The sequence below is a fragment of the Canis lupus genome, chromosome 29, assembly GCF_003254725.2.
Source record: "Canis lupus dingo isolate Sandy chromosome 29, ASM325472v2, whole genome shotgun sequence".
NCBI classification, from domain to species: Eukaryota; Metazoa; Chordata; class Mammalia; order Carnivora; family Canidae; genus Canis; species Canis lupus.
In genome coordinates, this window is record NC_064271.1 from 2,708,061 (window position 1) to 2,724,505 (window position 16,445).

Genomic DNA, 16,445 nt, shown 5'->3' on the forward strand with positions numbered 1-16,445 from the left:
GGCACTAAACATGAGCTTGTGTTTAGAGATGGTTAAATACCCTCATGTCTATTTCTCTAGTTGCTTTTTAGTAGCAGGAAATTGCTTCTAGAGATATTATGTTTTTATATGATCAATAAGTATTGAAATTCCACTTTTATATAAAGGAATAACTTTATGTCAAAGTTGGAGATAAACAGGTATTTATAGTGTTTTCCAACACAGTCTTTAAGAGCAATTTTGAAAAATAATTTTTAAAACTAACAACCAATTTCTCTTGGATATCAAAAAATTAAGTGATTTAAATAGAGAAGGAGATAAACTAGAAGGGACTCTTTTAAGATAGAGAACAAACATGTTTGATGGAAGGAAGTAGGTGGGTGATGGGCTAAATGGGTGATGAGCATTAAGGAGGGCACTTGTGATGAGTACCGGGCATTGTATGCAAGTGATGAATCACTAAGTTCTACTCCTGAAACTAATATTATATTATTTTTTAACTAACTAGAATTTAAATAAAAATTTGAAAAAAGATTACCCTCAAAAAATAATTTAAAAAAAGAAAAAACTGATTAAGTAATTCATATCATCAAATTTTAATTTTTATCATCAAATCCCCTTTTTTTTGCAAATGACTTGTTGTTACCTAGGTTTACTATAATCAGCTTGCTTATGCATTCCAATAAAGTAAAACCCATGAAACCTATTTAGGGAAAATACTCAATATTTTATGCAGCATGTTCAATTAACTATTGAAGACAGTCAATCTCTTTTCTTGCAGGGGCAATAGTAATAATCCAGTGACAGCATAAGTGAACATCCTGCTTTATTTCACTCACACTTATTTGATAAACACTTACTGTTTATCAACCTAATACAACAGAAAATGACAAAGAAGAACAAAATAATTCACTGTTCCAAAGACTGAGAAGAGGATTAATCTTGAGTCCAATCTTTTACTGTGGAATTCACCATACATTTTACTTTGAGTCTCATTTATGTAAACTATATTATATATTGGCTCTGCAGTTTTTTCATAGTGTCAGGGTGTCAATTTTCTAAGACCATTCTTAGTTTTATTAAGTTTATCATATAACTAAAATGAAATTCTCTAAAAACATTAAAAAAATATGCATTTGTATGCATTTAAGTTTATGTTCACCATTTAGATATTATAATCACCACAAAATGAATCTGTATTCAGTATTTCACACATCGATTTATCTTAATATTAAATAGTTTGTTTCCTTACATCATACTGTTTGTTAATAAAATTTTAAGTTCCAGAGAGAATTATTCATGCATGTAGCTTTTTAATTAAAAAGAGGAAGATTAGTCAACCTTTTTTCAAGAGATAACCATACGAAAGGCAACATTTAATTAGTCCTTTGAAGTTTCTTTCCCAGTTGCAAAGTCAAGTTTGACAAAGAGCACTAGGAACGCGCCCTTACGGGAAGGGTGGACTCTACCCCAGACACTGTCCGAATGCTCAGCGGTGCACGGAGATGCACCCACTCAGCCACGCCGCACCAGGACAGTAGGCCTATGCTGCACCAAGGCGAGGGCTAAGACTTTTCTCTCTTCCTTCCACTCTCTCCATCTTGCCCTGGGAATTCCTGTCCTGTCCAGGTGGCTGTGAAAGGTGTGCCCACAGGGTCTGCTCCCTAATTGCTTATGCTTTGCTTTATCAGCGTTCCTTACCCTTACAGTCGGTGCTGTGCTTGATGGCTTACCATTTCTCTGTCTTTTCAGACATCCTTTGCGGTGCCTTAGCACATGGATTTCAGGACTGCCTGTGAAGAGGTATGTTACATGGCTTTCGGCTTTTTGAATAAGGAAAACAGGTTATAAAAGGGACACACTTAGCTCTCCTTTATATAAGTGGAACACTGCTTTTGGCAGAGGAATGAGTGGCAGGTCCATTTCATTCCCAGGGTATGAACTATTTCTACGAGACTAAAAAGCCGAAGAGTGCCTGGGGAAGCCTTGGATTTTCACTCTTTCTTAAGAAGACTGGAGCGTATTTGATTTGATTAAATTTCCCTTCTCCATAAACTGTACACTCACTGCGTGATTTCAGGTAGTAGAAGTGTTGGAAGTAATTCTTTGCACATAAATAGTTATAAATTAGAAGACCTCTCAAGTCCCTTTCAGCACAAAATCCTATGATTTTATGATTCCAATATCATTTAACTGTTTCAATATTATTTAAGTATTAATATATGGAAATTCAGATTCTCCGTAGAGCTGTCTTTACACTTTAGTATGAGTTAAAGAGATACATTGCTCTTTCAAGGATATTGAAGGCCATTCAAGTGTGCAGTCAGTAGTGCATGGAGTTAAGCCCCAGGGGAGGTAACCATTCTATTTTAGGAAAACACACTATTTTACTAAAGATGCAACATTCGAAGCATTCTTTCATTCTTCAGGCAAAATGCAAACACTCATAGGTTAAAATATTTTATGTTTGCTTAAAAGGTTTAAAATATCTTTATTGTAAATGCAGATACCTCAAGAAAAACAACCATAACTAGATTATCTATGATACAGTTAAAAACAAACCAACAAGAAACTTATTAACATTTGTAAAGATTGTTCTTTTAATGAGATGTCACATGTTAAGTTTCCTGCATAAATACCTACTTTTAAAAAGTAATTTGTTACAATTGGTTCAAAGTTTAGAACATTACTAAGATCTTTCAGGAAATTAATAAATTCCATATAAATATATATATTTTTTAAGGATTTATTCATTAGAGTGAGAGGGAGAGAGGAAGAGCATGTGCATTGGAGAGTGATGGGGAGGGACAGAGGGAGAGAATCACAAGCAGACTCCCAGCTGATCTTGGAGCCTGGTGCAGGGCTAATCGTACCACACATGAGATCAAGACCTGAGCTGAAACCAAGTCTTTTGCTTTAACTGAGTGAGCCACTCACATGCCCCACTTTTATATTTTTAATACTTAAGCTTAAACTTCTTATTTTTCCAAAGGATTCTCTCTACACTAGCACTTTTCAAATTACATTATATTTATTTATTTATAAATCTCTCTTATGTGCTATACCAAATACTATAATGTCAGAATGTATAATTTATTCATCCTTCTAACTTAGCACCTATCAGTTCATACTTTTAAAAAATGAGTTAATGCTTTAGAAGCTTCAATTTAGAAACATAAATTTTAATTCTGTGCCATGTCTAGTGTTAAATACATAGTATTATACTCTTAATTTTGGATGTAGTAAGCCTACCATTTCCATCACAGTGTTTGTTATTTTGTTTTGGGTAATAAAGCACCATTGAATGGATATTTGCAGGAATGAGATAACAAATGAAAAACCTGTGAGATTCATGAAATCCTTAGAGACAGGATAGTGGCCAAATACTGTTTTAAAACATGGTTTACCTTGGGCTTCAGAGGCTGATATAAGATTGATTTCTCAGACCTTTTTTCAAACAAAATTGTTTGATTCATTGGTTTGGAATATATATCAAGTATTATTTAGGGTTCAGAGATTTATTTTACGATGGTGATATAAACCAAAATTTACCCTTGCTTCTGGAACAGAGGTTCTTGTTCTCTTGTAATGAGCTATTTGACAATCTCTACTATTTTAGACTGTCCTCAGGGTGGAGTAAAACTGTCTCAGAATTGCTCAACACCGAGATGGCTCAGCGGTTGAGTGTCTGCCTTCGACTCAGGGCATGATCCTGGGGACCTGGGATTGAGTCCCATATCAGGCTCCCCACAGAAGCCTACTTCTCCCTTTGCCTATGTTTCTGCCCCTCTCTCTGTATCTCTTATGAATAAATAAATAATTTTTTTAATAATAAATTTATTTTTTATTGGTGTTCAATTTGCCAACATACAGAATAACACCCAGTGCTCATCCCGTCAAGTGCCCCCCTCAGTGCCCATCATCCATTCACCCCCCCCTCCTCCCCTTCCATCACCCCTAGTTCATTTCCCAGAGTTAGGAGTCTTTATGTTCTGTCTCCCTTTCTGATATTTCCTAACCATTTCTTCTCCCTTCCCTTCTATTCCCTTTCACTATTATTTATATTCCCCAAATGAATGAGAACATATAATGCTTGTCCTTCTCCGATTGACTTACTTCACTCAGCATAATACCCTCCAGTTCCATCCACATTGAAGCAAATGGTGGGTATTTGTCATATCTAATGGCTGAGTAATTTTTTTAATAATAAATTTATTTTTTATTGGTGTTCAATTTAAAATCTTTTAAAAAAGAAAAAAATAAGAACTTCTCAGCAGCAACAGCCATGTGTCTTCCACACACTGGCTAGGGTTGCAAGAATACAGAACTCTAAGATACTCTGAACATGATCAAATTCCTCTAGAGATGGATCAAAGTCAATTAGTTTGCCTGAAATTTACAGTCTTAAAACATTTTAGTGGACAGAAAGCATAAAGATAATTTAGCTTAACTCTCTCACTTTGCAGGTGAGGAAATTGAGAGGTTTTATGAAATGATAAGTGCCATTTAATTAATTAAAAGTAAAACCATAATGTGTAGTTTGGAACTCGTGAGTCCAAATTTGAGCCTCTTTCTAAATTATGTTGCTGGAAATTATAACATAGACAAATATATGTTGAATAAAACTTATTTTCTCTTGACTGCTAATAAGCTATTAAAGATGGAACTCTAATATCCATATCCATTGGACAAATCTAGCTAGATTATAACCATGCACAAACCAGGAAGTGTCTTTTGTGAAAAGAAATGGAAATATATATAGTTCTATGTAAAATATCTTAATTTTCTAATGCATACCCTTTGCAAAAAAAAAAAGGTTTATTAATTAAGAAGTTTTTCCTCTTGAAAAGAAAATACTGCAATATTTTTAAGGAATTGGGATTTAGAAGTCATAAAATGCATAAGTGAAGGTAGAGAATACAATTGGGACAACATAAAATCCACAATTTAGGAGAAAAAGTGCATGCTATGTGCAGGTAAATTACTGATTTTCTACTTTTTTTAATTTTTTTAAATTTATTTATTTATGATAGTCACAGAGAGAGAGAGAGAGGCAGAGACACAGGCAGAGGGAGAAGCAGGCTCCATGCACAGGGAGCCCGATGTGGGATTCGATCCCGGGTCTCCAGGATTGCGCCTGGGCCAAAGGCAGGCGCCAAACCGCTGCACCACCCAGGGATCCCTGATTTTCTACTTTTAAAGATATCATCAAAATAATAATATATATTAGGGATTCTTAGGTGGCTGGTCAGTTAAGCATCTGCCTTTGGCTTTGATCATGATCCGAGTCCTGGGATTAAGCCCCAAGTCAGGCTTAGGGGATTCTGCTTCTCCCTCTCCCTCTGCTCCTCCTCTTCCTCCTCCTGCTTGTGCTCTTTCTCAAATAAATAGATAAAATCTTAAAAAAATAAAAACAAACTATGTGTTCAAGGAGCCACTATGCTGTCTTTAGTGTAGGTATTCCTCATATTTCATTTTAACATCTATATATAAACCATGTTTCTGTGTTGACCATGAAAAAGTATATTTTTCCATAACATATTAATCATTCATAATTCATTTACATATTTAATTTTAGTCCCTTATATAATAGGATAGAATTTGACTATGATTCAATTGTATCTAATGGCATTCAGTGCAATATTGCTATAATATGGTAGGATATAAGAAATTACACATCACTTAAAACTATAAGTTTACAGAACAAATTAAGTTATATTTGGCAACCAAAATATGGAAATACCAAGGACATCTGCAAAACTATGTACAGGGCATGTCATGGTCTCTGCCCAGTTCCTTGTAGTTTTTTATGTCTGATATCACAAATTTTATGTTTCAAGATTAAAAGGAACATAGATTCTAAAGTTTCATGAAAGCAGAGGTGCCTGAGTGGCACCATCAGGTAAGCATCCTACTCTTGATATTGGCTCAGTTCATGATCTCAGGGTCATGAGACAGAGACCCATGTTGGGCTCCATGCTTAGGCAGAGTCTGTTTGAGATTCTCCCTCTCCCTCTCTCTATCCCTCACCCTGCTCACACACTCTCTCTAAATAAATGAATAAATAAATAACATCTTAAAAAAAAAAAAACAAAGTTTCATGAAAGCACATATTTCATTCTTTCAGGATCTAGAATCTATATTAAGGAGGCCTTAACTTTTAAGTATAAAAGAAAATATAGTCGATTTTTTAAAGTTCCAAGGTACTAGATTTAAGCTAAGCATAAATTATTTGTAAGTTTAAATGTGAGGTCTGTTTGTTTAAAACAGTAAATCTGTGTAAATTCATAAACACACCTCATTGATTTACAGAAAGCAAGTCAATGACTAGATTTTTCTTTTTAAGATTTTATTTATTTATTCATGAGAATACACAGAGAGGAAAGAGAGAGAGGCAGAGACACAGGCAGAGGGAGAAGCAGACTCCATGCAGGGAGCCTGACATGGGATTCGATCTGGGTCTCCAGGATCAGGCCCTGGGCTGTAGGCGGCGCTAAACCGCTGAGCCACCAAGGCTGCCCAATGACTAGATTTTTAAAAAGTATTGCCTGTTAAATAATTAAGAGGCTTCCTTTATTCCTCTAAGCAAACAATGTGGATTTTGTAAAATCCCCCTGCAATATAATATTATCCACCAGGCACAAGGAGACATTTGAATCTGTATCATTTTTTTATGAATCATGCCTTTAAAATTTCCATTATAATTTACATAATATATTGTACATGTCTACATAGAGCAATACATTTCTTTACGCATGTGCAATGTCTATGCAGTCCATGAAGTTTAAAGACAAATGATTGTCATGTTAATAAAGAAATGAGTGCAGGACCTAAGTTTATACTAAAATGTACAGCCAATACTTATTTAGGTGATTTTTTATTTTTCAGCAATCTGGGTGCACAAATGTAAAGACCACAGCCAGACGCTTTTTGTTGTACTGCACTAGTGGCCACTCTCACAGTCCTGGTTCCCATTCTTAACCCTGAAGCAATCTACGGGGGACGAGACTGTGCAGATTAAGCCTCTCCCCATATCCTCAGAAGCTTGTGTTTAATGGGAAAATCATCACATCAGAGTGGTTTCACTCACTTTACCCCCCAGTGGCCATTGTTTTGACCAGGAAAAACAGTTGGTTCAAGATGATGACCTTCTCAGAACACTTTGCACTCCCATAGGAGATTCTTGGTGACCAAAGTGCTACCTGGTGAGAGATACTGATGGTCATGTCATTGTTTACTGGAGGATTGGGAGAGGCATCCCTCATATAATTTGTGCATGAGGGAAACCAGAGCAAGTGGTAGAGTGCAGAATCTGGAGCAGCTTGGGTTCAGATCCTAACTTCCATTTATTTCTGCTCCTCTGTTCTTTTCCTATCTATGAAAGTGGCTGCACTGGGTTGTTAGGAGGATCAAATGACATAATATTGCAGGAAACACAGTAAACGTTATGCAAGTGGTTATTAAACAACAAATAAACATATGACTACATTTCACTAGCTACATTTCACTGATACCAGTCCAGCAGTGCTGTTGTGAGTCAGAGGAGTGCCCTGAAATGAATTTTATCCATTTTTTAATCTATTGTACCAGCTCTGCTTCTAATACAGTTGTTTACTAGCTCTCAGCATTTTCTGCTCAAGATTTATTCTGTTATCAAAAACTATGTTGTAGCTTTCCCAATTCCTATCCGCCTCCTGCTCTAAGAAATGTATGTATAAATTACTGTTCAGATTTCTCTAGGGCATATCCAATATCTTTAAACTCCTGGAACATCACATAAGGGCCCTGACATTCCTCCTCTTCACCTAACACCTCACCTTCCTTGGTCCCTGCGACATCATGCAGACTTAGCATTGGAATGTACTCATGCTTCTCTCTTCTTGCATCATCTCAACTATCCATCTTCATACTTTCAAATCTTTACTCATTTTACCCTCTTGGAATAAAATAACTTTTGCCTCCTCTAATTATTATTTCCTCAATCTTTTAAAAAATATTTTATTTATTTATTCATGAGAGACAGACACAAAGAGAGAGGCAGAGACACAGGCAGAGGGAGAAGCAGGCTCCATGCAGGGAACCTGACCTGGGACTCGATCCTGGGACTCCAGGATCGCCCCTGGGCTGAAGGCAGGTGCTAAACCGCTGAGCCACCCCGGGATCCCAGGATATTAAATGTATTTTCATGTACATGGCTAAGTCTTTATAATAAAATATATGTAACATCTATAATCTCTAAAGAATTAATTTAAGTAGAATTTGTTGTAAGCTTCATTAGTGCTGTTTTTCCAAACAGCTATTTATTGGCATGTGTGTGTGTATGTGTATTCATTCTAACCAAAGGTACTTCTTTCTTTATTTTCTTTAATTCTGCCTTCTTAGGACCCAAATGTGAGCTCAAAGTCTGTGTTCTGTTTTGCACACAACTCTCTAATAATTAGGGGATATTTTATACATTATTTGAGGGAATGGAGATCTGACCATGTCGGATGTAACAAGAGAAGTCTCATAGCTGTATTTTTGTACCTCAAACTTTCCCTGGATGATCTTTGATATCTCTTTGATGTGTGACAATAATGTATTTATGGGCTCTCAGGGAAAACCCCTCTTTCATCATCATGCTGAGACAGGGCATTATTTGTGATTGCTAGCTATTCCATTACACTTCTGGGAGAAAATTGGCCCAAATGTACTGTACATTAAAAAATCAGCAAATGTGCTCAATTATGTTCACTTGGCTTTGATATTATTTTATACCCTCCTCTTCTCCATGCCACCTCAGAGAGTCTTGATGTTGGCTCCTAGCCAAAATCACATTGTAAGCATGAAAGACTCTTCTCTGTGAAAAATGTAGAAAATTATGTTCTATATTAAGAAAATATAATTTGCCTTTGCTGAAATATTTTTGTCCTCTAGACCTATTCACTTGAGTTGTGCTCTAGAATAGATTAATTGACACAATTTAGCGAATGCCTGCTGTGTGCCAGTCTCCTAAAGGAAGAAAGAATGCCATCTATGCTCCTGGAAAAAAAAAAAAAAAACTAGTTTTTCCTTAAAAGATATAACCCTTACAAAATAATTACAGACTAATATAAGACCATGGTTATAGAGAGTATAATGGTATGTATTAGCACACGGAATAAAGCAGTTTACAGAAAGAATAATCTTTAGAGGCATCAGTATCTAATTACATTCCCATTTACATAAGGAAACATTTTTTTAAAGGAAGAAATTCCTGGTGGATCCACATGTAAATTTATATTCCAAGAGAAAGCCTGGTATTATTGCCTGGAATTTTGTGCTCATTAAATACTAAGGATAAATGCATATTTATGTATGTTTATCCTTTTATCGAAATTAATAATGGCTTAATAATTACTAAATGAAAATGTAATTGCCAAAGTAGTCATTGTTCCTATTGACTTTATGGTGTGGAATGATGGGAAGAGATCATTTCCTGTCTCAAAAGAATTTCCTTTTGTATTTTTAACAAATGAGGACCTTAAGTGTACTTGCTGAGGAGCATATTTTTAATTATCTGGTTGAATATTATATACTGACGGGTATTGGTGCTTCAGGAGTGATGAGATTTGTGGGCTTCTTTAATGAATACTGAGGTACTAGTGTAAAGCTATATAGTACAAGTTCAACAGTCTTCATGGGCTGTGTTTGTAACTCCCCAAAACACATGAAGCAAGAACAATGGGTTGGAAATCACAAATCTTGGGTCTTAAGCCAGGTTCTGTTTTTAATTAACTAAATTTAGGCAGTTCTCTCCCCCTGTAATCCTCATTTTCTCATCTGTACAGTGTGTGTGTGTATGTGTGTGTTTGGTGATTAAGAATGATGAAATCATTGAAAATAGAAAAGATGTTAAGCAGATATGTTTTCAGATTTAGAATTCTATGATAGAGGCAGAATGTGGATTTGTGGTTGCCTGGGGCTGGGGTGAGGAGTGGAGTGATGCACATAATAGGTTTCCTTTGGAAGTGATGAAGCTGTTCTAAAATTGACTATTAATGATGCCTACACAATTTTGTACAAAAATCATTGTCTTGTACATCTTAAAGGGGTGAATTGTATACAATGTGAATTGTATCTTAATTAGTTTAACAGAAATTTTATATTTAGATCATAAATATTAAACACATTTTTCATTATTTTTCAAATATAGTGTATAAACTATACTCTTTATTCTCCTAATCTTATGTGGATTTTCTGACATAATCCCCATTACCTGAGGACTATTTCACATGAAATGGTTAATCTTGTCTCTGCACCTATATTAAGTTCCAGATTCATCAGAATGTATTTTCTTTAGCTCTCAAACGCTCTTCATCATGTTTTGCTATGAATAGGATGTAAAATTATATTCTATAAACTAAGTATAACTTTTTTTCTCTATTTTGTTCTTTTCTTGCCTGAAGACAAAGACAGGGATCTGTTTGCTGCAGGATGGTAATCAGGAGCCTTTCAAAGTTCGGCTGCACCTAGCCAAAGATATTTTGATGATCCAGGAACAGGATGTGATATGTGTGTCGGGTGAGCCTTTCTATTCTGGTGTAAGTAGCTTTCCTTCTGTTGAAGTTTTTTTTTGTTTTGTTTTGTTTTTTTTTTTTGGTTTTTTTTTTTTTTTTTTTGGTTTTTGGTTCCTTTTGTTGTTGTTGTTAATAAAATGTTTAATTACAGAAAATTCATAATACAGTTTTCTTTTACCTCAGTGTAGAATGAATCCTCCTGCATGTCATTTTTGTTGATATTATTAAGTAAGCAGTGCCCTTGTATATGTACCAAACCCAGATCCACAGCCACTCATTAGGGCCCATCCCCACGCATGAGGGCATCTCATTAACTCCCAGTTGTTAAGTGGCTGCAGTAACACTTTTATATCTGATCTTGAGAAAATACATTTTACTTTTTCATGCAGCTGACTATCTGAGAATAATGCAGGGTAGTTTCCCTGTCCTGGTCTTCTTACCTTGCATCACATTGAACTTTTGGAGTTTGTGCACAGGTGGAGCCTAAATCTTGACATTTGAGAAGCATGAGGCTTTAGGTGGCAGTCGCTGGACTCAAAGTCAATACTTTTCCCCAGGGGATTGTGCCTAAATGATTCCATGGACCTCCTTGATATAATTATGCCCAAGTGTCATAGCAAGGTCTATCTGATGCCCTAACTGGTTGGCATATTACCCTGCTACTAATCCAGCCTCTGAAAAAGCTATAAATTATCACTCAAAACTCATTGGTTTACTTAGTAGTACAGCTGTGGAAGACATCTTTAGGATAAATTAAATTATATTCAACAAAACAATTTTAGCATTAAAGAGGACAACTTTTAGAGTTTATCATTTATTATGTAATGGCCTTAAAGACATTATTTTAATAGTGTTGCCAAATGCGATTTCAGAAGAAAATTACAGCAAATAACAAACAGTAGGACTCCTGGATTCCCTAGACATCTATCCCTATTTCGGAAAAAGATTTAATCTGTAGCTTATTAACAGACTTACCTTGGAGTTCTGTTGGTGGTGAATAATGCTGAACTTGACTTTCCACCTCGCTTCTCATCAGCATCCTATGGGAGTCACGCAAGGTCCTAAATCAATAGGCCCTTGCTAACTAAAGATTATGGACATTTTGCAGACTGTTAACTATCTTTTGTCACAGACCATTTAAATTATCCTTAGAATCATGGGTCTGACTGTCAAAGCTAATTAAATTGTTCCTATGGAGTGCCCATTCTTCCTTTTAGTTAATAAAAAATAGTGGTCAATGATTCTTCCTTTTTTCTTTCTGTCTTTTCCTTTTTTCCTTCCTCCTTCCTTCTTTTCCTCCTCCTCCTTCTTCTCTCTTTATTTTCTTTCCTTTCAGTGAAGTAAAATGATTCATATAACTCTCTGGAATGAATATATTTCACAAATTCTAGATCAGTAAAGTGTTATAATTTGTAAAATTCAGTCTATCAATTGTATGTTATCGATTTTAAACTATGCAGTCAAAATAGCTAATGCACAAAAACCTAATCTCTTTTTTGAAAAGAATGTTGAGAAGAACTTGATAGAATTAAGGAGAAATATCCAATGATAATGTCGACAAATGCAAAAAAAAATTGACAAAATTTGACATCCATTTATAAGAAACACTTTCAACAAAGTCTAGATAGGACGGAACTTCCTTCATCCAATAAGCCTCTAATGAACAATTCTCACTAACATTATAGTTTACATTGAAGATACTTTCTGACATTGAAAGTCAAGGATCATCACTTGCCTCATTTTTACTCAATATTGTCTTGGTTATACAGTAAGCCAGAAAATGGATATAAATGACCTAACAATTGGAAAAGAAGATGTAAATTTTGTCTTTATTTTAACTGTCATGATGGTGTATGTAGAAACCCCTTAGAATGCTACAAAAGATAGAATAACATACAAATTCAGCAAGGTTGCTGGAAATAGGGACGATGTCCAAAGTTAATTGTATTTCTGTAATTTGCAACAAACAATAAAAATGGAATCCACAATACATCATAGGGATAATTCAGTTAGTAATAAATTTAACAAAATGTGTTCAAAGCTTTTACCTTGAAAACCACAGAACTACGATAAATGAAATGAAAATAAACAAGTAATGGAGAAATGTAACATGATCATCAATGAGAGACTAAATATTTTTAAGTTTTCAAATATTCCTAAGCACTCAATATCAATTAAAATCCCCAAAATGTTTTGGTAGACCATGACAAGTTGATTCTAAGATTTACATGGAAAGACAAAGACTCAGTATAGCCCAATCTTTAACAAGGAGAACAAAGTTGGAGTGTTTATACTTCCAAACTTCAGAACTTACTATAAGATTATTATAATGAATACAATGTGATATTGTCATAAGCACAGGTACATGAATCAAATGGAACATTATAAAGAGTCCAGAAACAGAACCACACTTACATGGTCAATTGCTTTTTTTTTTTTTATTGTGATGAACTGTACATAACATAAAATTGACCCTTTTAACCATTTTCAAGTGTATGATTCTGTGGCATTGAGCATATTCACATTGCTGTGAACTTATCACTGCTATCCATATCCAGAATTTTCATTATCCCATAGTAAAATGCTGTATCCATTAAATAATGACCCCCCCATATCCCCTCCCCTCAGCCCTTGCTGATCTCTCTTCTACTTTCCATCTTTATGTATTGATTCATAAGTGGAAGCACAGAATTCATCCTTTTGTGTCTGGTTTATTTCATTTAATATAATGTCTTCAAGGTTCACTCATTTTGTAGCATGTGTTAGAATTTCCTTCCTTTATAAGACTGAATAATATTATATATATATATATATATATATATATATATATACACACACACACACACACACACACACACACGGTATATATATATATACCATATTTTCTTTATCTTGCTTATCCATCCACCCAACAGTGTACATTTGGGTTGTTTCACCTTTTGGCCCTTTAGAATACTGTTAATATGAACATGAGAGCATGGATATCTAAGTCACTGATTTTCATTCTTTTGTGTATGTTCCCAGAAGTAGAATTGCTGGATGAAATGTAATTCTGTGGCAGTTTTTTATTTAATTTCTCATCAGACATGATTTGCAAGTAATTTTTTCCCAACCTATGGGTTGCTTTTTATTCTGTTGCTTCCTTTGATGCACAGAGATTTTAATTTTGATGAAGTTCAGTTTGTCCATTTTTCTTTTGTTGGCTGTACTATTTGGTGTTATATCTAAATCATTGCCAGATCCAATGTCATGAATATTTTCTCTACATTTTCTTCTAAGAATTCCTAGTTTCAGTTCTTACATGTATGCCATGTACATGATGTAAAATGATTTGTGTTGATTTAATTTTTGCATATGGTATTAGGTCCAGCTTCATTCTTTTGCAGACAGGTACCCAGTTTGCCTGACATTATTGTTTCTTGGTACCCTTGTAAGAAATAATTTGACCATGTATTCAAGGGCTGATTTCTGAGCTCCCTATTTATAGTATTGGTTTGTCTGACTCATACTGTTTTGATTACTTTAGCTTTGTGGTAAATGTTGAAATCAGGAAGTGTATACCATCTAGCTTTGTTCTTTCTTGAGAATGTTTTGACTACATAGAGTTCCCGGAGATTCTATATAAATTTTAGGATGGGTTTTTCTATTTCTGTAAAAATTAACATTGGGATTTTAATGGGGATAGCATGGAATTAGTAGCTAGCTTTGGATAATACTGCCATTTCAACAGTATTGAGCTTTCTAATCCATGAACACAGGATGTTTTTTCATTTATTTATGTCTTTAATTTCTTTCAGTAATGTATTGTGGGTTTTAGTGTATGCCTTTTACTTTCTTGCTTAGTTAATTCCTCTAAGTATTTTATTATTTTTATGCTATTGTAAATGGAGTTGTTTTCTTAATTTTCTTTTCTTTGTTCCATCGATTTTTGTGTATTCACTTTGTGTCTTGCTACTTTGCTGAAATTTTTTTTTTTTAGCTTTAATGGTTGTGTGTGTCTGTATGTCAGTAGTCTTTATGTTTTCTGATATGAGATCATATCATCTGTGAGCAGAGAGGATTACACCTTTTTCCTTCCAATTGGGATATATTTCATATCTTTTTCTTGCCTAATTTGTCTGGCTAAGGCTTCTACTACTATGTTTAAAAGAGGTGGGGGTATCCCTGGATGGCTCAGCAGTTTGGCGCCTGCCTTTGGCCTGGGTCTTGACCCTGGAGTCCCTGGATCGAGTCTCATGTTGGGCTCCCTGCAAAAAGCCTGCTTCTCTCTCTTTCTGTGTCTCTGCCTCTTTTTCTCTCATGAATAAATAAATAAAATCTTTAAAAAATAAATTCAATTAATTAATTAATTAAAATATAATAGGTGGTAAAAGTAGGCATCCTTGCTTTTGATGTTAGAGAAAAAACTTTAAGTCCACCTCTGAGTCCAGTCTTATCTATAGGTTTTTCATATATGTCTTTATTATCTTGAGGTAGTTTTCTTCTGAGTTTTTTGAGTGTTGAAAGGGTGTTGAATTTGTCAAATACTTTTACTGTATCAATTAATATGATTGTGTGTGTTTCTTTCATTCTCGTAATATGGTATATTACAATGATTGAATTTCATATATTGGATCATTCTTGTATTCCAGGAATAAATCCCATTTAGTCATGATCTATAATATATTTAATATGCTGCTGAGTACAGTTTGCTGGTATTTTGTTGAGGATTTTTGCATCAATGTTCATAAGAGTCAATAGTTTCTTTTCTTATAGTCTTTTTCTGATTTTGTATCAAGATATTGTCACCACTTAAGGATGAGCTAGAATGTTTTCCCTCCTTCAGCTTTTTGTAAGAGTTTGAGAAGAATTGGTATTATTTCTTTTTTAAATGTCTGGAAAAATTGACCAGTGAAATTATCAGGTCCGAGAATTTTCTTTGTTGAACGATTTTGGATTACTGATTTATCCTCTTTACCAACGTTATATTTGTTCAGACTTTCAGTTCCTTCATGATTCAGTCTGAGTACATTTTGTGCTTTTAGGAATTTGTCCATTTCATCAAGGCTATCCAGTTAATTCATATTCTCTTTGGATATTTTTTAAATTTCTGTCAAGTTGGTAGTTGCTCACCCTTATTTATGATTTTAGTCATTTCTTTAGTCTTTAATATTCTTTTTTTCTTAGCTAATCTAGGTAAATATTTATGATTTTGTTAATTTTTTCAAAGAATAAATTTATTTCATTGATTTTCTCTATTGCTTCTCTATTCTATGTATCTCTGTTCTAATCATGTTATTTCCTTCTTTCTGCTAGCTTTATGTTTAGTTTGTTTTTTTCTTTTTTTATTTTCTAACATGGTTAAGGTACATTGTTGGTTTGAGATCTTTTCTTTTAATGCAAACTTTTATAGCTAAAGGTTCTCTTCTTGGCACTTCTTTTATCTCAACATTTTGATATGTTATACTTACATTTTCATTCTTCTCTAAGTATGTTCTATTTTCCTTTTTGATTTCTCCTTTTCCCATTGGGTGCTTAAAAGTATCTTAATTTCTAGAAATGTGTGTATTTTCACTTTTCCTTCTGTTACTAATTTCTAACTTCTTCCTGTTGTGGTCAGAGAAGATACCTTATGTGATATCTGCCTTCTAAAATCTGAGACTTAATTTGTGGCCTAACATATGTATCCCAGAAAGTGTACCACATGCATTTCAGAAGAATCCTAGCTTTTGAATGGGCTATACTGTCCGTTTGTATGTCTTGCATTTTTTGTTGGAACTTAGACATTTGATTCTTACAATGTGGCACTCTGGAAATCAAATTCTTCCCTTTCTCCGGGGTTTGCAGTTTTTATTTGTTTCTTAGTCTTCAATTTTTGTAGGCCATCTCTATGCCAGGGATTAACCGCAAGTGTCAACTTAAGGTCTTCTCAGATCTTGCCTGAGCCTA

At 34.5% G+C, this 16,445-nt stretch overlaps 1 protein-coding gene across 6 annotated transcripts in view; it reads left to right on the forward strand.

The window, feature by feature from the left end:
- The window catches only part of SNTG1 (syntrophin gamma 1), an 818,484-nt gene that overhangs the window by 525,367 nt on the left and 276,672 nt on the right, over positions 1-16,445 (forward strand). For all 6 annotated transcript variants that reach the window (XR_007407164.1, XM_049103928.1, XM_049103927.1 and 3 more), the window contains 2 exons: positions 1,732-1,782; positions 10,407-10,541. Coding sequence is in view for 5 of the 6 variants with exons in the window: in XM_049103928.1 (XP_048959885.1) it covers positions 1,756-1,782; positions 10,407-10,541 (162 nt within the window). In the remaining variant the exon portion in view is untranslated. The remainder of the gene's footprint in view (positions 1-1,731; positions 1,783-10,406; positions 10,542-16,445) is intronic.